This window comes from Pseudorasbora parva, chromosome 13, assembly GCF_024679245.1.
Source record: "Pseudorasbora parva isolate DD20220531a chromosome 13, ASM2467924v1, whole genome shotgun sequence".
Taxonomy (NCBI): Eukaryota; Metazoa; Chordata; class Actinopteri; order Cypriniformes; family Gobionidae; genus Pseudorasbora; species Pseudorasbora parva.
This window is the reverse complement of record NC_090184.1, coordinates 7230457-7253655: the sequence shown is the minus strand read 5'-3', so window position 1 is coordinate 7253655 and position 23199 is coordinate 7230457. Positions and strand designations below refer to the sequence as shown.

Sequence of the window (23199 nt, the reverse complement as noted above, 5' to 3'; positions counted from 1 at the left end):
AGCTTTTGGTTCCAAATAGCAGCCGAACACTGTTGCAGCTGTTACAGGAAGGAGAATGTCGCATCACAACGACGTTTGAGGGTGCACAACATAATACGGGGAAGAAAACAGTATGGTGCTTTACATTAATTTAGTTCAGGAGCTCTGGTTGGATGATGCGCGGTTTGCTCTGACACTAGCACAATTACTCGATCTACCGACACCTTCTCCATTTTTCTTCTCGTTATGAAAACGAGTCAGGTCTAGCTACTCGCTTGTCATTGGTCAGCTGTCAAAAAAGCTTCTCAACTTGAAAAGACGCTCTGAGCTGCAGAAAAAGACGTGTGTTTAAAAAAAGCGCTCACGACTTTTTTCCGTGTTTTAGGATACTTAGGATTATAACGTAAAACAGATGATGGCAGCTTCAAAAAAGATGTCTAGTGTGAACTCACCCTAAGGGGCCGTTCCACACAGAACAGGCTTTTTCCATTCCAAACAGCTACTTTTTTTTCTATGTAAATGTCCTATAGGGTCGTGCATGACTGTTGCACTCGCGTCTTGCATCTTTTGCAGCATCTTGTACAGCAGCGCTCAATGTCAGTTCCAAAATAGTGGCTCAACCAGAAGACCCCGGAGGCGGGGCAAGTGTTTTAAAATATTTTATTTTATTTTATTTAACGGCATCGGAGGATGTGGTCAACCCAAACAGCTCTCTATCCTGTCAATCTCTGAGAGCAGTGACAATGATTTTCTTTTCTTTTTTCCATGTCAAAAATAGTAGCTATCTATTATGCTTTTTGGCCATTTATGTTATTTCCGTTAATGCATCATGTCTTAAAAAGTGTGTCGAGACCCTCGCATTCTGTGCTTCACTTTTTTTACTGTTCCTGAGTGCTGCGTCTCACTTTTTTAGATGCAAAGACGCATTCTTTGTGAACAGAAAAAGAGTAGTAAAGGTTCCTTATTTTGACCTACAATAGGCTTACTTGCATCCAAAGTCAAAACACACTTTAATTTTCTTGTAATACAGTACATCGCACTGAAACGGCTCAATAAAGGATTCAGTCACTCTAAACCCCTCCTTTCAGAGAGTCTACTTTCCTCTGTGACACTTAGAATTTTAGAATAAGTAATTTAGAAGAATTAGCAGCACTTAATTTGATTTACTTTGGAGCTGGGTTAGCACTTCTTTCATGGTGCCAAACCTGTACAGTGTGAAACAATGTGGTGTTACAGCTAGCTACAGACAGCCCAGCTCATACTCATATTTGCGTGCTTTAGACAGTCAAAGAAACAATGCGCATGCAATGTATATAAACAGATAATTCAGCATTTGAGAGGAAAAATGAGAAATCCTTGTCAGAAACAGCAACAATTTAAGTGAAGAATAAACCATTTCCTTATTAACGTTATTCTTTATTATTATAGTCCAAAACATCCATTCAGCATCAAGTTGATAGTACAGTCGGCAATATGAGGATGTGCGACGATAGAGCTTTTATGTAAACATGCTGTGTGCTATCTTCGTCCAACCCATGACACTGACAATGCAAATATTAGCAGTGTGAAACATGAAGCAAGATAACCCAGAGTTATGACCCAGAGTTAACTATATCAAATGTGAAAAGCCATCTACAGTGTTTGAGGGCGGGTAAAAGTAGACGTTGCTCACGAGCAGCCAATGAAGACTATGCACACAGTAATAACACACTACAAGAAAGGTAACATCCGAAAAAGCATAACAGGTGCACTTGAAAACAAGCTATAAAGAAATCAGTTAGCATGTTATTTTATTTTACCTTTTTTAATAGTTGTAGATAACAATAACAACACTGAAACTCACCCACAGTCAACAGTTCGTTCAAAATACCCAGGATGTTCAGAGTGGTCTGTAAATCCCGCGTGCTCTGAACAGAAATGAGGATTAGCAGCTGAAAAGCACTTCAACTTTAGCTCAGATAAAACGGGTGTGATTTCATGCGTAAAGTTCAGTCAGTTCTGAGTGATGGTACCTCGAGAGATGATAGAATGACCTCCATCCCACCAGAGCCTTTAGACACCACCTCCTTACGGGTCTTCTCTAAAACATGACAAAGCATCACGTTAACATACAACCCATGATTTAACAGTTGTTCTTAAAAAATGTAATAAAAGAAGAGAGGAAGCTTCTTTCTGCCACTGAATAAATAATAAAAAAGGTAATTGTAATTTTCTCTCAAAATTCAGAATTTCAGACCCAAAAATTCAGCCTCGTCCTTCTTGCCACACACGTGATATTAAGTCACAATTGTGAATTATAAAGTCAGAATTGAGGGACAGTCAAATTGTGATTGAACTTTAAAACTATCTTTAATCTTAAACTATCTCTTTTATTCCCTGGCAGAAACACACTTAAAAATAAAAATATATATAAAAAATAAATAAATACAATTCCAATAATATGGGGGATAATATTAGTGATTATAGCTTATTTTTCCTGTTTTTTCCCTTCTAACTTACAATTTAATTGTTTTAATGATTTCTCATATTGATTGGCTCCTATACATTAACATAAAGTAACATATAGCATTTAGCACTCAGTCCATATGTACATTGTTACAGGTCCAGGGCAGTCAGGAGGATTTTAAGTAGTGAAAAACTTAATTTAATAATAGATGAGAGTGAGACAAGAGTTAGTGGTTACTCAAGTGGTCCTCTGTATTGTCTTTTAATAAACATTGTATTTATAAAGTCACAGTATTCATACATAAATAAAAATTAAAAATAACTATTATAAATACTTAAATAAAAATCAATAATAAATAAGTAAATAAATAAAGAATGAAAACCTTACAATATGTACACAAATGCTACTGCTCCCCCATCAAAACAATCTTTTACAGGTACATTACAATTTTAATGACTTATTAAGTACACAAATCCTCAACTTGTGTAAATACATCTTGCTGAACTCAGACAAAGACATTATATAAAGGAAGACGGTGCACTATAGTCCAATGGGCAATATGTCAGATTTCATTGGTGATTTCAAATATGAAATGGAATTGTACGCTTGGCGAACAGTTTTGGAGAATTTGATGTTTCCCCATTTAAAGAGATAGGAGCTACACTTGCATGGCTGAGAGCAGTGTTGCCAAGTCCACGGTTTTCCCGCGGAATTGGGCTACTTTAACACTGTTGCCACGGGCTATTTCATGTCCACAGGTTGAAGTGACCCCAATTATGTGATATTTAGCCCCGGAAATGCTAATTGTAGCAGGGAACCCTGCCAAAAAATATATATTTTACCCTTTAGAATGCATTTTTTATCAGGGAACCCTTCTTGTTTTGGGCCCTAGTATTGAGTTACAATTGGGTGGGTTTTGTTGTGAAAACCTGGCAACCCTGGATGAGAGGCATTTCAAAGATGGCCACCAAGTGAAATTAATTGTCTTGAAGGGACATTGGCTGTGTCCGAAACCTGGAAAATGCTGTCTTTGGAGGACACATTTGAAGGCAGGAAGGCATCAAGCCATGTCCGAATCTATTGTTTGCTTCTCTTCCTGTCTCCTGAGAGACCTTCATCTGATGGATTTTTGAAGGCAGCATACATGTATCCTTCACTGCCTTTGATATCCCACAATCCTGTGCTTTCCATTCAGTGACAGTTGAGCTGGGGGGGAAAGATAGCGTCCGAAAGTTGCGTTTGCTGGTCAGTTTGTGTGTAAATGTATGTTTTTTACCAATATTTTCCACTACTGATGTCATTTCTAGCGAGAAATTACTAATGTGGTAGTTAAATATGTGTTTAGTTCTCACCAAAGCTCGCTCTATTTTGCTGTAGATCATTAAACTGTTACACTGCCTTAGAAGTCTGTCCGAAATTAGTTTTGTGAGGTGCCTTCATGCAGAGACGCTGCCTTACAAGTCATTGTGTGATAAGGCAGCGAGGCAACGAGTCAGCTGACTAGGTTTTCAGACGCAGCCGCTGTCTCAGGTAAATATCTCAAGTATGTAATTCACATAAATAAAGGTTTATTTCACCCATAAAGTAAAATTCTGTCATCACTGTCAGATTACACTTACATGCCTTTCCAAACTCTTAGAAAATCTTTGAAACACAAGTAAAGGGTTTTTTGATGAAACTGGACAGATTCTTTTCCCTCCATTGACAGCAACTCCAACTTTCAAGCCCCAGAAAGGTAGTAAAGACATCATTAAAGTAATGTGACTCCAGTGGTTTAAACCTCAATTTTATAAAACGGCACGAGTGCTTTTTTCTGTGCAAACCCCAATTGGATTCAATTGGAAAGGTCAATTGGATTACTTTAATGATGTCTTTACTGCCTTTCTGGGGCTTGAAAATGGCTGTCAATGGAGGGACAGAAATCTCTCAGATTTCATCAAAAAGATCTTTATTTGTGTTCCAAAAATTAGCAAAAGTCTTACAGGTTTGGAACGACATAAAGCTTAGTAAATCATAGAAATTTAGCAGGGTTGCCAACTCTCAAGCTTTTGGCGTGAGACACGCTTTAGGGTCTCTTACACGCTCTCACTCTGCCCAACTCAATCTCACGCCAAACTGCCAAACCTGCTTTTTATATTAAAGAAAGCTAAGCCTTTATTTATTTTTTAAAGGTTTAATGCGTTTTGGCGCTAATGAGGCATAATGTTAAACGCCAGAGGCGTTGAAAAGCGAGTTGCAACATGCTCTCGTCTCCCGGCGGCGCATGCAGTCACGTGGCTCATGGAGCGCTCAATACTTCCAGCGATGTGTCAATGCATTTGAATGGCTTAAGCGGATACACAACAGTTTCACTACACAGATGTTTGCAGCAAGTTTTGGTAAACAGTACAGCATAGTGTGCATTAATTATTAAGTCAACCATATTTACAGGATCGTTTTATTATGGAGAGTGATAGAGATTCAACATTTTTAACATTAATGTTATTCTTGTATTTAGCCCTCAGGTAGGCTATTTCTCACTAATTGGTCACACTTTTACTCATTGATGACAAATGTGACCATACACGTTACTATTTTTCAATTAAATAAATGTTCTATATTTTAGTTCAATAATATTTATTGAATATTTTGAGGAGATATTTTGGTACTAAATACTGTTTGTGCAATAATTATTGTCAATTAATGACAATTTAAAATATTTTTCTTCTAATATCTTTATTATTTATATTACAATTAAGGATTAAAATAGAGAATTCCAATTCAAAGAGGCAAATTAGAGTCATTTTGTGGCTAAAAAATAATAATGTTCATTTTTAATGCCATTAACGTTACCCTAGGTGCCTTATGGCTCTTTAATAAAAATACATGTATCTAATCTAGTTGCTCCAAAAAGTATTGCAGTCTTGCATTTTAATAAATATTTAGATATGATGAAACACTAAATTTCTTTAAATGTGAAATTTTAAAACATTAATAACTTGCATCATAATATTTTTAATGAATAAGGATACTTATATAAGCACACACAAGTGCATATTAATGAACGTGAGCACATATAATTTGGATGAAGAAACATAAAATAGTGCTAAAATAGTGCTAGGACAAACTAATTGTCCTTATTATGTACAGTAGGGCAGGCTACACTACATATGAATGTAACGTTATAGCCCCCCTGATTTAATCCTTTGGTGAACTTACCCTTTAAAACTGATGAAATCAATAATCAATTGAAACTAATTAGTTAAGACATTAAAGCATGTAAATAACAGATTGATATGAAATTTAATGAATTTAACTAACCTTAACAATAAATGAGAGAGAAAGGCAAGAGTTAGCAGTTACTCAAGCGGTCCTGTTGTTTGAGGATGCCCTGCAGTTGTCATGGTAACTCTACTCTCTCAACTGCCACCCCCCATTTAGAAAATGCAGGCCAGCTGTTCAATGTAAACTCATTATAAATAATAAAAAAATGTACATATACATATACATAATTACAAATATATATGGGAAAATTGTATTAATACGATTTTTGTGACCCAAACTGGATGTGGGCTGGTCATAACATGTCTGTGGTTTGTAACTGTATTATTACCTAAACACGTTCCCCGCTCAAGGACGGACTATCTATTGGTTTAAACCAGTTGCATAAATATAGCCATTATGTTAAGACTGTCTTTTAATTAAGAGTACGACCAACTAACGGTTAGTCAAGGGGCAATAAGTCTTATTTTTTAGTATCAAATTAGTAACCGATCTACACTTTTATGTAACTGGCTTAAAACAGTTATAAACACTACAGTCTTAAAGGAATGTCTGAACGCAGCAGTTTATGCCACCGGACCCTGGAGTCATACTAGACAAATAAACTACCACCATCTACTAGGAGTTGCCGTTTAAGATCAATTCAAATGCAATAAGACTGGTACGTTTTGACTGGTATGAAATGCTATTTTTCCTTTTCGTCTGAAAAATATTATGCTGAAACAAGTTTTCGATTGTCAAATCATAGCATTTTACTCATTTAAAATCTAAGAGCCTTGTATCGCTCAATAAATATCTTCTTGGCAGAGGCCTGAGAGCAGAAGTGTTAAAGGGCCTATATTATGACACAGGCCTTGCATGGCTGAGATGTTTTGGCATATGGCATTCAGCCAAAAGAGAGGTGTGTGTGTGTGTGTGTGTGTGTGTGTGTGTGTGTGTGTGTGTGTGTGTGTGTGTGTGTGTGTGTGTGTGTGTGTGTGTGTGTGTGTGTGTGTGTGTGTGTGTGTGTGTGTGTGTGTGTGTGTGTGAGAGAGACAGAATCTGCCTCAGTAACAGCTGAATCATAGTTTCGCATTATTTTCTTTGAATAGTAGCCTAATTCAGATTACATGGAGTTTAGCTACACTAAATGAAATGTCATGCTTATTGTTTACCTTAATCTATGCTAGTCATGGAATATATGTATGTATGCATATATTTATTTTATACATTACCATTCAAAAGTTTGAGGTCATTATGATTTTCTTTTAATTAAATTCATTTTTAGGATTTTTAGGATTCATTAAATTGACCAAAAGTGAGACATTTCTCAATAAGACATTTATCTTTTGAAAAAAAACATACTCAATAAATAAGCCTGAAAAAAGAAATAAAAATATTAAGCAGCACAAATTGTTTTAACACTGATATCAATATTAAAGGTTTCTCAAGCAGCAAATCATTATATTAGAATGATTTCTGAAGATCATGTGATACTGAAGACTGGATTAATGATACTGAACATAAATTACATTTTACAGTATATTCACATAGAAATCAGTTTTAAAATACTTTACAATATTGCTTATTTTTATCACATAAATGCAATCTTTGGTGTAAACTTTTGAACGGTAGTGTATAAATGCTTAAAGCTACACTGTGTGATATTTTCCCCCATCTAGCGGTGTGAAGGTATATGACCATCCAATGAATATTAGTTTCTGTTCCTCTCAATTCCGATTTCGTTTTAACTCCTACGGTGGCCGATTTAGTCCAAGATTAGCATGGCAATCCCTCTCTTCACATTCGACACGGTGCCATCGAGTGTTAAAACACTAAAGGCGAAGCTTGAATTTACGGGTATGTCCCTCTTTGGCTAATGTACTTTCAAGATGGAGGGGCAACATGGCGACCGGCATTCGAACCCCTCACCCGTATGTATTTTCAATGGCATATTATAAACTTACGAGAATAGTTTATTACTTGAAAGAAGTAAATATACATTAATGAGCACATATATTTTTGAAAGAACAACGTGTTTTTAGCTAAGAATAAACTAAAAAAAAGTTGCAACTTTTTATCTCGCAATTTACTTTTTTCTCAGAATGGTGACTTTATATCATGCAATTCTGACTTTTATGACAACTTTTTTTAATTTTTAATTAATACAGCTTTATACTCAATTCTAAGCAATAGCATTCTAGATCATGCAATTGCGAGAAAAAAAGCTGCAATTACCTTTTTATTTTTTATTCAGTGGCAAATCAAGCTTTCATAGATATTGAATATTTAATAATAATTTCCCCTCCCTCCCCACAATAATCATCTTTAATTTATAATCTTTAAACGGCACACTAGACATGACACTAAACCTTTGGCAGAATAATGATGCATGCTGACAGGTTCTATTATTAGAGCACGGAGTACAAAAGAAGCATCTATCAACTCATCACATCTTTAGTGACAGTCTAAAGACCGCAGAGTAACTTGAGAAATAAAAAAAATACAATAAAAAGAAGAAGCAGTCGAGCAGGCAGTGGACCTTCTGAAGTCAACGCCTCGAGAAGAACAAGACGTTTGGCCAGGGTTAAATATATCAGCGTGCTTGAATCATGCGTGCCAAGATCGCACAGCCGCTCCATCTACTATTAACGGCATTAACTCAGTAGATGTACAGTAGATGTACACACTCACACACATAAATAAAAAGTGCTCCGCAAATCAGAAACTGATGACATGGCAGAAGGCTGGAGAGTACACATGTCAGGCTGACGCGGCGCATGGTTTCAATCACTGAACTCTCCGATGGGCACGGAGTAACACAAGAGACACGAGCAAAGATCAGAGAAAAGTGCATTTCAAAACGGATCCAAGTGCAGAGTAACAAGATCACCCTCTCCCCATGCACACAAATAAATGGTAAGAACACGCCAAGACATTTCAGACTGAAATATTCTTTGTTTGAATTTCATAAATGAATTACATTTTGACATTTATACGACCTATAGTACAGTTTAGCTTTCTTTATTTGCTTCGCTACTACTAAAAAAATACTAATATTAATAATAATAAAGGAACTAATTTTACTTCAACATTCAATAAGACAATACATTAAATAATTGTATTTATTTTAAGGGTTATTTCTTTGTTTAGTAGAATGCAATTTGTTTGCAGTTAATATTCTTTAGTGAATTTTACTGCTAATTCACTATTAATATTACAATTATTACTTTAAAATTCAATTCAATATTTTTACTGATGTATTAAGAGATAGTTGAACTATGTATTATAGAGATAACTACAGATTTGTTTAGTTGGATGAGAAAGTACTAAAACCGCATTTCAAATCAATAATTTTTACTATAAAATTCAATAAATTGTATTTGTATTGTGCCAATTGTCCACATTTAGCACATTATAGTGCACTTGAGATTTGCTATATGGCATTAAAATTGATTACATTATAAAAGAGATGAAAATTATTTATTATAGGGGCTGATACAATAATACTTAGTTAATGGGTTAGTTCACCTAAAAAATGAAAATTCTGTAATCATTTACTCATCTTCAAGTTGTTCCAAACCTGTACGAGTTTCTTTCGATTCAATTCGATTCAATTCAATTCCATTCGACTCGATTCGATTCAGTTCAGTTCAGTTCAGTTCAGTTCAGTTCAATTCAATTCAAATCAGTCAAAGTAATGTCCATATTTCAGAAATTTACTGTTCTAAGATTATACAAATCATGCAGTGAGTATCATGTATTAATTTAAAGAAGAAATAATGAGCTCATTAAAGTAATTATTACAAGTTGTGAACATAATGATTACAATATACAGCATATTTGGCAGTGGTGCATGTTGATTCAAAGTTGGCATCATCTGAAATCCTTGCAGTAGTTGCTTCTTTCTTCAGATGAACACAAAAGAAGATATTTTCAAGAATTTTGGTAACCAGAATTACTATGGAAGTCAATGGGTGCCGTCAACTCTATGATTATAAAAAAAATTCTTCAAAATATCTTCCTGTGTTCAACAGAAAAAAGAAACTCATACATGTTTGGAACAACTTGCAGGTGAGTAAATGATGACACACTGTTAATTTCTGGCTGAACTATCCCTGTGTGAAACTTTTCCACTAACTGATCGTCACATATCATAAGCATTGTTTGGGAAGTTCAGAAGCTGTCAGAAGATTTGATCTTACCAGGGCTGCATGGGGGCCGGCACAAACCAGTAGTCTTCCTTCTGGCATGGCTTCTATAGTCCATCTTTATTCCTACCAATTATCCAACCCACTCTAATGCCTCTACTCATAACATGAACGCACTCCAGAGCTTCATCCATAACACTGATACTGGGGAAATTCTACACCGGTGTAATCATATTTCACATAGACGCAGATGCCTCCCACTGCTCAGGTGCTGTCAGTCAAAACACACACGCCTGCAAAGCCCACAACAGATGAATGACGGTCACGAGGATATGGCCGAGAATGTGAAGGGGAACTGAGAGAGGGAGGGAGGGAGGGAGGGAGATAGGGAGGGCACAAGGCCATTCGTGGACGTGGGAACATATCTATATTTTCTCTCAGTTGCTGATGGCATCATGTGGGGGTCACTGAGCAGACAGTAGAGACATTACACATATGCGGTGTATGGTTACGGTCAGCGAGGGTCAGGGGGAAGAGCGAACGAGCGCTGGAGATTTCATTTTTGGACGAACTAAGCCTTTACCTCTAAACCTGTGTTTTAGTAATCTGATTTTTTAAACATATTTTTTAATTATTTACAGGATGCACAATGATTAATCAAATTTATCGGAAGTAATCACATATATTAGTACTGGCTGAGAAAAGCATTAGGCTTTTCATAATTGTGGTAAATGAGTACATTTTATAGGCAGTACACAAATTATTATAGAAAGTAAAAATATTGTTCGTTTTCACTACAGCTTTCACTGGCGTACAGCTCGTTATCATACACACAAGGTAAAAATTTGATGAAATTTAATAATAAATGTTTAATATTATTTAATTATTTAATATATAATATATTTGGTAGCACTTTATTTTACAGTCCTGTTCCTCATGTACATACTGTATTTGTTAAAGTAATAATTGTGTAATAACTAGGTACTAACCCTGAACCATGTAGTTAGTTACCTTATAATACCAGTACTTTCTTAAGGGAAGTACACTGAAAGTGTACGACACATACTGTAAAATAAAGCCCAACCATATATTTTAATACATTTTATGGACCATGAATACTTTGTTTCTCATAATGGTCCAAATTCTTTAAAATGGAGCCAATTAAAAGCTTATATGTAACACACACACGCATACATACCAGTATACATATAGTGCATGCACACAGAGGAAAACAGTGTGAAAATTGTGCTTTTAGGGGTAACAGCTTGTCAGTACCCTTAAAAGGACACCGTAGGGACTTTAAACAACAACCACTGATGGAACGGCAACAGCGACCGGAAGTAAACAGTTAACTGCCGTAGCCAAAGAACGCAAAAATCACTAAGCAACAATAAAGAGACAGCATAATGGATCATTTAACATCATTTGACAAAATATAAAGAAACATGTAATTTAAAAAGCAAGGAAATGGTTGCTTTTGGCATTAAGTTATAAACAAATACAATTAAAATGCCACATAACTATATTTACTTATCTAATCTGTCACGTATTAATGACTACGGCAAATCAGCTGTTCTCCCGTAGTAGACGGTTACAGTAGAACGTCACGAAGTAGCAGTTAAAGTCGCGCATGCGCAATAGAACGCCAGAGCGCTGTCGCCGTTCCATCAGAGGCTGTTGCTTAAAGTCCCTATTTGTACTTTTTTACTCCTAAAAGGTGCATATTAAGGCACTGCTAAGTACTTTTTTGTGGTAAAAAAAGGTAAACGTATGTCCTTTTAATGGTACTGCCCCAGTGACAAGCTGTTGTACTCCTAAGGGTACAATTTTGACACCTTTCCTGTGCGTACATAACCTAGAAATCTAGACGCACCCTAGCGGCAGCAAATTTAATCTGCTCGCAAGTGTCGTCTAGGAACTCTCAATACCCTTCTGAGCTGTATTCCTCACAATATGGACGGGCCAATCACATCATGTACAGAGTCGGCGGGCGGGGCCATAATGTCGACGGCCGAGTTGCGTTTGCGTGCTTCTAGTAAACACAGAAACTGGCGAACGGCGGCGGTCTTTCGAATCAGCTTTGACTGCGATTCTGGAAGACTTGGAGTTAAGCTTTTCTCTGAGAAAAGAACAAAGAACGGCACTGAAGTCATTCTTAAAAAGGGAAGATGTGTTCGGAGTTTAGCCGACCGGATACGGTGAATGTTTAATCTATCAGCGAGCTCTGCTTCACCTTCGTTGCTCTGGTTGGTTGTAGCGCTATCCTATCGCGTGCAGAGGAAGTTTGAAAGACAACCGTTTATCCCGCCCCCTCGGATTGAGCTGTCAATAGGGAGTTTCCAGACCAAACATCTTGATGTGGGTCTGGCTTGTCAGGCTAGTGCGTACATACAGTATATAGATAAATACAGTGTATATCCATACACACACACACACACACACACACACACACACACACACACACACACACACACACACACACACACACACACACACACACACACACACACACAACACACATTAAAAAGATACATATTTCTGAATTGTGCAACACCAAGGACTTGGTCTTATCCACCAGGAATTGATTGATGCTTAAAAAAGTGAGTGTTTTATATTACACTCCTATTACCTTAACTAATAACTATTGAGGAGAAACGGATATACCTGACAAATCTAGTTATTTGCTATTATTTTAGTACATTCATGGTAACAGGCAATTTAGATTGCTATGTTGCTGCCAAAAGTGTATTTTTAGCTCCATACAACAGTAGAACAATAAAACAATGTCTAAATAGGTATTTGGCTTAGTAATAGACCACACAGAAGTTTCGAAGGCATAGGAAGTCAATACATTTTGATAATAAATTATTAAAGTGCCCCTATTATGCTATATTTAAAGTTGCTTATTTTGTTTTGGTCAAGGTCAAAAAACACTTTAATTTTCTAATATTACTGCATCAAATCTTTTCTTAGTGTTTGAAGCGTTTTTATAAAAGATCCAGTCTCTCTAAACCCATTCTTTCTGAGAATAAGAAGTGAAACGGTTGTTATCATATCCCAATTTCAGCTCTGGACCTTCCTCAGAATTTGTACACACAGTGACATGAACAGTATAACAATGGTGTCGGTTTTACCGTATCAATTAATGCACTTAACTGAGTTCTTAACCTTTGGAAGTGCAAAGTGGATTTGCGTCTCCTTAACATGTTGAGAACACAAACCAGATTCTTGCAGTCTCAGCTACAACTACAGAGTTTGAGCGCGGTTCGCAGGCAGCCAGTGAAGACCATAGACTTGAAATATGCTAATTTGATTACATCGATATGTTACGGAAGTGAGAGTCAGTTCACAATCTATTCTTTCTTTCAGGAGACAATAACTCCATTTATCATGCACTTTGATCTTTAAAACGTTGAAGACCTTTTACATTCACAAACAGCAATATTACATGAAATATAACCTAATACCACATGAAAGGTATTGGAAAAAGCATATAAGAGGCACTTTAACATTTTTATTGGCTGCATTTTCCACAAAACGACCAGGAATTGCCTGTGCATGTTTGAAGGTGTGGATCCCACAATGCATAGGTTTGGTGTATATGTGTGTTAGGTCACCTTGGGTCAGAATGAGGTGAAGGATTTTGCCTGTGATTTGTCGGATGGCATCCTTATCAGACACTTTGGGCTCCTCGTTCAGTCTTTCCAGCTGACTCAGCAACATCAGCACCCGGGAAGTACTGGGAATACAGGAAACCGTTTCACACCTCTTTAGGTCGCTTCAGGCAGTCAAAAAAACGATGTAAAGTGCATGTCGTCATCATTATAGAGCTGCTAATTTGTGTGTGTGTGTGTGTGTGTGTGTGTGTGTGTGTGTGTGTGTGTGTGTGTGTAAGTTGGAAATAAAGACTAACTAACCTTTTTTCTGCTGCCATTTTGGGTTTATTCATTTCTTCTCACATAAATGAATAAGACGTCAAACTGACTTCTGAGGGGGGAAATGTAGAAATATATTTATACAGAAAATTTTATTAAATGTACAGAGTATCAAGTCACACTAATGCATTAAAAATCAGTCAGAGCTTATACAACAACACAGGCTACTTCATACAATTCAATCATAACCATCTTACTTATTCATGGGTGGAAAACAAAAACAGCAGCGAGAATCAATATCAACGGCTGTGTCTCAAAAATTAGAGAGCAAACTACCAATACAGCTACCTAGATGAAAACACTTTTGTGCATCAGATCCTACTGAGCTGACAAACTAGGCAACATTGTTGGGCATCATAGTCTATCAGCCCACATAGACAGCATTTTTGGGCATCAAGACCTAGGCCTAGTCCATACGGTCACGGGTATTTTTATTACCAGAGTTTTTCCTCCTCCATTATAAAAAACAATCGCGTCCACACAAGACATGAGAACGCAAAACTACGCTATGATTGGCTGCCTGATTTCCACATGGGTCCCATCCACGGCACCGATGCACATTGCACTAACTGAGGGATGCCATGGGCTCAAGTGAAACCCTTCTACAAGTTCCTTTATTTTGGACTCAGTGACAGGTAACTGTATATACACAGGAGCAGGGCCGAAGTGGACGGCAATAGCTTCACACACTTGCTTTACTATTTTGTATTATTGCACTCTGGCGCCTTTGTTCTGCAATACAATGAAATAACTGAACATGTATCTGTAGGCTATACATGTGATAAGCGCTGTTAGTAGAGTCCACCGCATAGACTCGACTCACGTAAATCAAAAGGAGATAACGTGGAAAATCTGACGTCAAACAAAGGAGAGAACTTCGACTTAAAAAGCCGAAATCTCCGGTTTCACCATCTACACGACAACGCTCTAACCGGAGTTTCTAAAAATCTTCACCCTGGCCAGAGTTTTTCAAAAAAGTCTAATTTCAGTAACCGTGTAGAAAAAGCTGCGGTTTTGAAAATACCCGTGTTCCTGTGGACAAGGCCCTACTGAGCTTCCTACCTAGACAGCATTACTGGACATTACAGCATCTAGCCTATAAAGACTTTATTTTTAGGCATCAAAGCCTAGAAAGCTTCCAGTATACAGCATTTAGTAGTGCTATAGTACTCCAGAGCGGTCTTGGTCTTGAGATCATTTTTGAAGGTCTTGGTCTTGAGATCATTTTTGAAGGTCTTGGTCTTGTCTCTTTTTCAGACTTCGAGGACTCTGGATTTTGTTACAAGACCACAACAACTGCAAGGATTACTAAATTGCTGGTGCATTGTTTGATTTTTTTATAAACTTTATTAATGTGATTTGATGTCAAACTCACTTAATGATTTAATTTGATTAGTAACAGCTCTATATAGTGTTTTATTCAAATTACATTTATTGGTTAAAAATCAGTCATCTCTCAGGCGGTAATGTGGATCTTTATGAATTTAAGGGGTGCTGGTCTGGTCTTGACTCGGTCTTGCCCTGGATTGGTCTTGGTTTTGGTTTCAACACACATTGGTCTTGGTCTCGGCTTGCCTTAGTCTCATCTTGGTCTCAACACACATTAGTCTTGGTTTCAACACACATTAGTTTTGGTCTAAAAACACATTAGTCTTGGTCTCAACACACATTAGTCTAGGTCTCAACACATTAGTCTTGGTCTCAACACACATTAGTCTTGGTCTCAACACATTAGTTTTGGTCTAAAAACACATTAGTCTTGGTCTCAACACACATTAGTCTTGGTCTCAACACATTAGTTTTGGTCTAAAAACACATTAGTCTTGGTCTCAACACATTAGTTTTGGTCTAAAAACACATTAGTCTAGGTCTCAACACACCACATTAGTCTTGGTCTCAACACACATTAATTCTGGTCTCAACACATTAGTTTTGGTCTAAAAACACATTAGTCTTGGTCTCAACTAGGGATGGGTACCGAAACCCGGTATTAAACGGGCCCCGGGGCTGAATTTTGAAAGACCGTTGTATCGATAAGCTCGGCCGTTATCGGTTCTGCTTTCGGTACTTTTGAAAATACACGTGGAGAGAGAGAGAGAGAGAGAGAGAGAGAGAGAGAGAGAGAGAGAGAGAGAGAGAGAGAGAGAGAGCGCAAAACGACAGCCCTAATGAGATGACGGAGGACAGAACAGAACTAAACATTCAAACATAGCCTGGTTATACTTTACACTAGATTGTGATAATGTGATTTTATTTTAGATTTTGGCTTCTTTGGCAAAGATTTTGGCTTTAGATTTTGGCAAAGAATATAATTTTAATATTTATGTCTAGCGCAACTTAATTCCCTTTGCAGCAGTAGCCTACGCTGTCATTTCTCCCTTTAACTCAAACGTAATGACAGAATCAGCACGATCGGTGATTGTTGTAAAATACAGTCTAGCAACTGCTGGTAAATTGTGGGATGCATTTAATAATAAAAAGAGCGATTAAAAGCACAAACATGTGCGCAAGAGATTCCCGCGCGCTCCGAAACAGCCGCAACGAGACGAGCAAATTACACTTTCGGTTTCACACTCGCGTCTAAACGATCAAATGTACACAAACATCTGTGTCAAAATGACCGGCTTGGAGAGTCTCTTAAACACAGTTTGTGTCTAAAATGGACGTTGTTATTATGAATAGTCGGGAGAAAATTTAGTGCATCTGCCTATTATCAGTCGCCTATAGATCTGCACATCTTTCTTAAAGAGGCAGCAGTGTAAATAAACATGCTGATGAATTACAGCGAATTAAACAACCAAATGCAAAGAGAAAATCACTCGCAGCTCTTGAATGAATAACTTCAGCTTTAATAAGCATTAATTTATCCTATCTATGATAAACTATGCAGTGTTATTTTACATTTGATTACTAGAATTCTTCCTGAAATTAAAGCACTGTGTAGGCCTATATAATGTGTATCTTTGTTAATTGTGTGTGTGTGTGTGTGTGTGTATGGGATATATATATATATAGTAAATCTCAAAAAGTACCGATAAGAATACCGTTAAAGTACCGGACCGATAAGCAGTATCGTTAAGAGTAGTAATACCGTTAAAACCTTAACGATACCCATCCCTAGTCTCAACACACATTAGTTTTGGTCTAAAAACACATTAGTCTTGGTCTCAACACACATTAGTTTTGGTCTAAAAACACATTAGTCTTGGTCTCAACACACATTAGTTTTGGTCTAAAAACACATTAGTCTTGGTCTCAACACACATTAGTCTAGGTCTCAACACACCACATTAGTCTTGGTCTCAACACACATTAGTTTTGGTCTAAAAACACATTAGTCTTGGTCTCAACACACATTAGTCTTGGTCTCAACACACATTAGTTTTGGTCTAAAAACACATTAGTCTTGGTCTCAACACACATTAGTTTTGGTCTAAAAACACATTAGTCTTGGTCTCAACACACATTAGTTTTGGTCTAAAAACACATTAGTCTTGGTCTCAACACACCACATTAGTCTTGGTCTCAACACACCACATTAGTCTTGGTCTCAACACACATTGGTCTTGATCTCGCCCTGCCTTAGGGTGCTTTCACATCTCTAGTTCGGTTCATTTGGTCCGAACCAAGGGCAAACAATTATACATTGTTGCATTTTTCAGCTTTTTTGGTTCCTTTTCACACCACACTGTGATTGCTTTGGTCCGAACCAGTTGAAACGAACCAAAACGCAAGCACGTGACAACATCCACATCACTCATTGGCCATGGCGTATTTCCTAAACTGCTTTTTGATTGGTCAGAATTTACGTGTGGGAAAATTCCAGCAGAAGAGGCAAAGCCAGCAAACTATAATAACACTATGGAGAAACGACTGTGCGGGCTGGTTTTGTCCCTGGCCATAATCTACTACACTGTGTGTATTTACCACAGTATGTAAATACAATTCTATAATGAAGCGCGGATGCGACGTGAAAACAAAGCTCTAATGCACTGCAGACGGCGAGCGCGCATCGCTCGTCACTTCAAGCGGAGGCGTGTATTAATTATTAACTCTTGACATGCTCATCTTCCGAAAATATTGCCAACGATCTATCAGGTAATAATATCATGCACACAATGTCAGCGCAGCCAACTACGGCAGCTGGTTCAGTCCAAAAATGTTCAGTACTTTTGCAGTTGGTTCTGTTCGAGGTCGGATCACGTTCTCACCACAAAAAAAACGGCTCCAGAGTTCGTTTGAAAGCGTGCCGAGACCACCTCTTCAAGGAGGTCTCGGTACGCTTGTTTGGTCCGCTTTTGGTGCGCACCCGAATGCGACTGCTGCTTTCAGACCTGACCAAACGAACTGCACTAAAGAGGGAAACGAATTCTAGTACGATTCAACCGAACTGAATGAGGCAGGTGTGAAAGCACCCTTAGTCTCATCTTGGTCTCAACACACATTGGTCTTGGTCTCAACACACATTGGTCTTGGTCTCAACACACATTGGTCTTGGTCTCGTCATAACACACATTGGTCTTGGTCTTGGTCTCGCCATGTCTTGGTCTCAACACACATTGGTCTTGGTCTAAGCACACATTGGTCTTGGTCTCGCCCTGCCTTGGTCTCAACAGACATTGGTCTCTCCCAGCTTTGGTCTTGTCTTGATTCAACACACATTGGTCTTGGTCTCGCCCTGCCTTGGTCTTGTCTTGATTCAACACACATTGGTCTTGGTCTCGCCCTGCCTTGGTCTTGTCTTGGTCTCAACACACATTGGTCTTGGTCTTGTCTTAGTCTCAACACACATTGGTCTTGGTCTTGTCTTAGTCTCAACACACATTGGTCTTGGTCTCGCCCTGCCTTGATCTTGTCTTGGTCTCAACACACACTGTCCTTGGTCTCAACAAACATTGGTCTCTCCCAGGCTTGGTCTTAACACACATTGGTCTTGGCCTTGACTCGGTCTCGACCTGCCTTGGTCTCGGTCTTAACGCACATTGGTCTTGGCCTCGCATTAGGTGGTCTTTACTCAAGCATTTAGGGTATCAACGCCTATTTTAGAGCATTCTTGGGCAATGGGCATCGAGATCGACGGAGCTCCAAAACGAGATCATATTTTGGGCCCTGCTGTCCACATAGACATCAAACTTAAGAAGGCTGCCAATGTAAACAATATTTTTGTGTATCATAGCCCACATAGACAGCATTTTTGGACATGAAAACCTACTGAGCTTTCTACCTAGACAGCCATTTTAGGGCATTATAGGTTCCCAAAAAAGCTGACCATATATGGAGCACATTGGGTTTTGAGCCAAGGCCAGTAATTGTGTAAGTACAGTCCACTCCAAATATTTAAATGAGGCTGTCAGAGGAAGTTGGCCATGCATTACAGTCAGACTCAGATAGGGCTAATGAATAATTAATTAAATGTCATTATTAAATATTAAGTTGATAAAACCCCTCCTGTATGATGTCCACTCATAATCATGTCAGATCCACCTGTCCTACAGAGAAAGCTCTACTGTTAGCACAGATCCGCTAACAGGACAGCTGGTCTCTCCAGAGCAGAAATAAAAATACATGCGTGTATACCAACCTTCAAAGCATGCGAGACCTGCGCCATCTGAACTCCTCACAGCGCGTTCTCTTGGCAGCACAGACACAACACAAGCCCCCTGATGGTATTATTATTATTGACTCTAGCCCCCAACACACTCGGAAGTGAGGGCGCGTCCAGTAGCAGACCTGGCGCAGAATCCGCGATCTGCACATCATGTGTCACATCAGAGTCTGACGCACAGATGGTGTACAGATCAGCGCGGCTTCCTGTTAGCGTGACGTAACGTAACGTAACGTCGCCAGACGTGAGTAAAAAAAAAACCCACTAAAATCATTAGTCATTTATTTACGAAACAAAATATAAAAATAATCGACATATAAAAATCTAGACATTGCATACACGTTCTAAAAACATCTTGATATATCATTTTTATTTAAAATCTCCAGAATTATAGGTATACCTGCCATTTTTATTCAGTTTTTATTCTTATTTAATATATTTATTTATTTTACTTTTTGGGGGCAATCTATTACTTTACTAATATGAAATACTAAATTATACAAATGGGGCTTTTTTATTTTATTTTATGAGTTTAGTGTGGTTTTGCAAAGGTCTGATGTGGAAGCTTTGTTTTCCTCTTCAGAATAAAACAAAAGGCACAATATGTAAGATTTTTGGATTAAAATATCTAAAAACCTCTAGAACAATGTTATATAGTTTGTTGACTTGTGTAGGCATCTCACATTTTCCCAGAAAAAAAAGTCTGTGCAAATTGTGAGATACAATTTTGCAATTACCTGGAAACAAGCTTCCACAGTTTGAAGTAAATAAGGAAATGGGTCTTGCATATCTCAGCTCTACACAAGATTATATTTTATGAACAAAACGAGCAATTTCAGTGCATTTTTTTAAATTTGTCATTCTGACAGGATTTGAACTGCCAGACCTCATGAAATATTATAATTATTATAAAGTGCAATAAGGCTTTTAAATATTATTTAAATGTCTTTATAGATTAAACATTTTGAAAAAGTAGGCCAATAAAAAAACTTAACCAGAAGAAAAAACACGTTATAAACATCAAATCTCATTTTATTATGCCTAAAAGGCAAAATTTTGTATTATTGAGCTACTGTTTGGATTATTCATTGACAGAAAACTGATCATTGTTCTACAGCTGCTCAACACAGTCAGTCTTATTGTTTAAATCTCAATTTCTTTATTTTTCCGCGAGTGCCATGTTTAATCATGCCTAATATCAATCTAACTTACTGCAGTGTGCAAGTGTCTCATTGTAGTTGGTGAGTAAATGGACAGAGTAGCATTATTACATAACTTTCAACACACTCAAATGTGTGTAGTATGATAAAGCAGCGCTGTGTTACCCAGTGGTTTTTTGTAGTGAGTATACTGTGATTTTTCCCCTCCCAGCCTCATACACACCCATCCCAGAGCGACACCCCGTAGGCACCACCACACTGACTAATGCATAAAGTATGCATCTACATGTAATTGAGAGCTTTATTAAAGACTGCTTATGTGTTATCAACATTCCAATGTATTATAAGCAACAAAAGACAGTCAGCTGATAAAACCTGTGCTCCAGGTACCATATTCATATAACATTACAAGCTAAATGTAGCTCTTAAAGGTAGTTCACCAAAAAATGAAAATGGTGTTATTTCCTCAACCTCAATTTGTTCCAAAACTGTATGAGTTTCTTACTTCTGCTTAACATAAAAGATGATATTTTGATGATACATTGGTAATCAGATCAGTTGGCAGCACCCATTGACTTTCATAGTCTATATTTGTTCCTACTGTGAAAGTCAATGGGTGCTGCCAACTGTCTGATTACCAACATTTTGCAAAATATCATCTTTTGTGATATGGTACCATGGAGCACAGGTTTTATCAGCTGTCAATTTTCAATGTACATTTAAGAGTGAACAATAAACATTTATTCTGATGTAAATCATCTGTTCTCTATGTGAATATATAGTAAAGTGTAATGTATTCCTGTTATCAAAGCTGAATTTATCATCATTACTCCAGTCTTCAGTGTCACATGATCCTTCACTAATCATTCTCAGATGAGGATCTGACGATCAACACACATTTATGATTATTATCAGTGTTGAAAACAGTTGTGCTGCTCATGGTGCCGCTTCATTTTTGTGGAAACCACCATACTATTCAAACATTTGAGGTAAAATTAAAAAAAGAGAGAAATCAATACTTTTGTTGATCAGACATAGGCTACATTAAATTGATCACAAGTGATATTTTTAATATTACAAAATATATTTTATAATATGAAAATTATATTTTATATATATATATATATATATATATATATATATATATATATATATATATATATATATATATATATATATATATATATATATATATATATATATATATATATATATATAATAGGATATTTTATAATTTATTTAATAAATGCAAATAAATGCTGTCCATTGAACTTTCTCATCAAAGAATCCTGAAAAATAAAATGTATCATGGTTTCCACAACATTTTTAAGCAGCACAACTGTTTTCAACACAGATAATAATCATAAATGTTTCTTGATTATGAACTCTCAATATGTGAATGATTAGTGAAGGATCATGTGACACTGAAGACTGGAGTAATGATGATAAATTCAGCTTTGATCACAGAAAAAAAATACATATACATAGAAAAAAGCTGTTTGAATTTGTAATGATATTTCACAATATTACTGTTTTAACTGTATTTTTGATTAAATAAATGCAGCCTTGCAGCAGATACTAAAGATTAAAAAAGCTGTCCATTAGCACTGCATTCTTCATATGATATACTTATTGTCAATAAAAAGCCTACATTGAGATGGCTTGAAAAACACACATAAAGCATATATTGTCGCAATCATCTGATTGTCGTCGTCACGATTCAGCTAATAATGGTCGTTTTCCTTCAGCTGCAGCTCCAGCGTGACAGTAAGTTTCTACGAATCCGCGTTTGGACTTTCAGTGAGAGCGCCCTCCTCATATTTAGATATGAATGAAATGACAGGTCATGCACTGATAATTTTTATGTCTCTGAATTTAAATCTTGATGTATATACATTGGTTTCTATGTAAATACACTTGCCCGTGACTTCAAGAAGTGCGCTATCAACCGAAAGAAAGCTGTTTTTAGCGTCCCTGTTAACTTGCCCGCCCCGCAACGCCGGTTAGAATCCCACTCGGAGTGGTTTGACTAGGATCGGTAAGACCCAGTAAAAGTGCGGGGGATGAAAATAAATTGTATTAAAAGAACGGGGGACACGTACCCCCCCCCCCCCACCCCCGCGTTAATCTACGCCCATCAATTTATGAATTAAAGTTCAGTCACAAAACGATATTGTTACGTATCTACACGCTTTTTTTAAGTAGGTATACAGAAATCCTTGGCCTTTCCTAGTGTGTATACAGCGTATACCTGATATCACGTAGACTACACCAGTGGTGTTTCCCCACATACGCATGAGTGGAAGAAGCGGAACTACGACTGTGGCAGAATAAATGTTCCGCGAAATCAAGGCGCGAATGAGCGACCTCTAGTGGAGAAAAGGTACATAGTGTACCTTTTAACAACAATACAACATACACTTTGGAGCCAGGGGAGCAACAAACACTCTCACAAACATACATTTAAAGTATCATTCAAAGATTTTGAAGACAGAACACAGATGATTGTTTTTCTATTAGTAGGCTACTAGTTTGAATAGTAAAAAATAATTTAAGAACTACTGAGAAAAGGGGATTTTTGTTAGAAAACTGACACATAATAATTAGAAATTTGACTAATAAAATTAGCTGATTATTTAGGCTACAAAATCGTTACAAGTGCAAAGTGCAGCTAACAGCTCAG

The 23199-nt window shown here is 37.2% G+C and overlaps 1 protein-coding gene across 2 annotated transcripts in view; it reads right to left on the bottom strand.

The window, feature by feature from the left end:
• The window catches only part of agtpbp1 (ATP/GTP binding carboxypeptidase 1), a 66976-nt gene extending 47486 nt beyond the window's left edge, over positions 1–19490 (bottom strand). For both annotated transcript variants that reach the window (XM_067413056.1, XM_067413057.1), the window contains exons 1-5: positions 19333–19490; positions 13734–13803; positions 13434–13555; positions 1992–2059; positions 1823–1886 (exon numbers count right to left, since the gene is read on the bottom strand). In XM_067413056.1, coding sequence (XP_067269157.1) covers positions 1823–1886; positions 1992–2059; positions 13434–13555; positions 13734–13765 — 286 coding nt within the window. In that variant the 5' untranslated portion in view covers positions 13766–13803; positions 19333–19490. The remainder of the gene's footprint in view (positions 1–1822; positions 1887–1991; positions 2060–13433; positions 13556–13733; positions 13804–19332) is intronic.
• Between the last annotated feature and the right edge of the window lie 3709 nt (positions 19491–23199).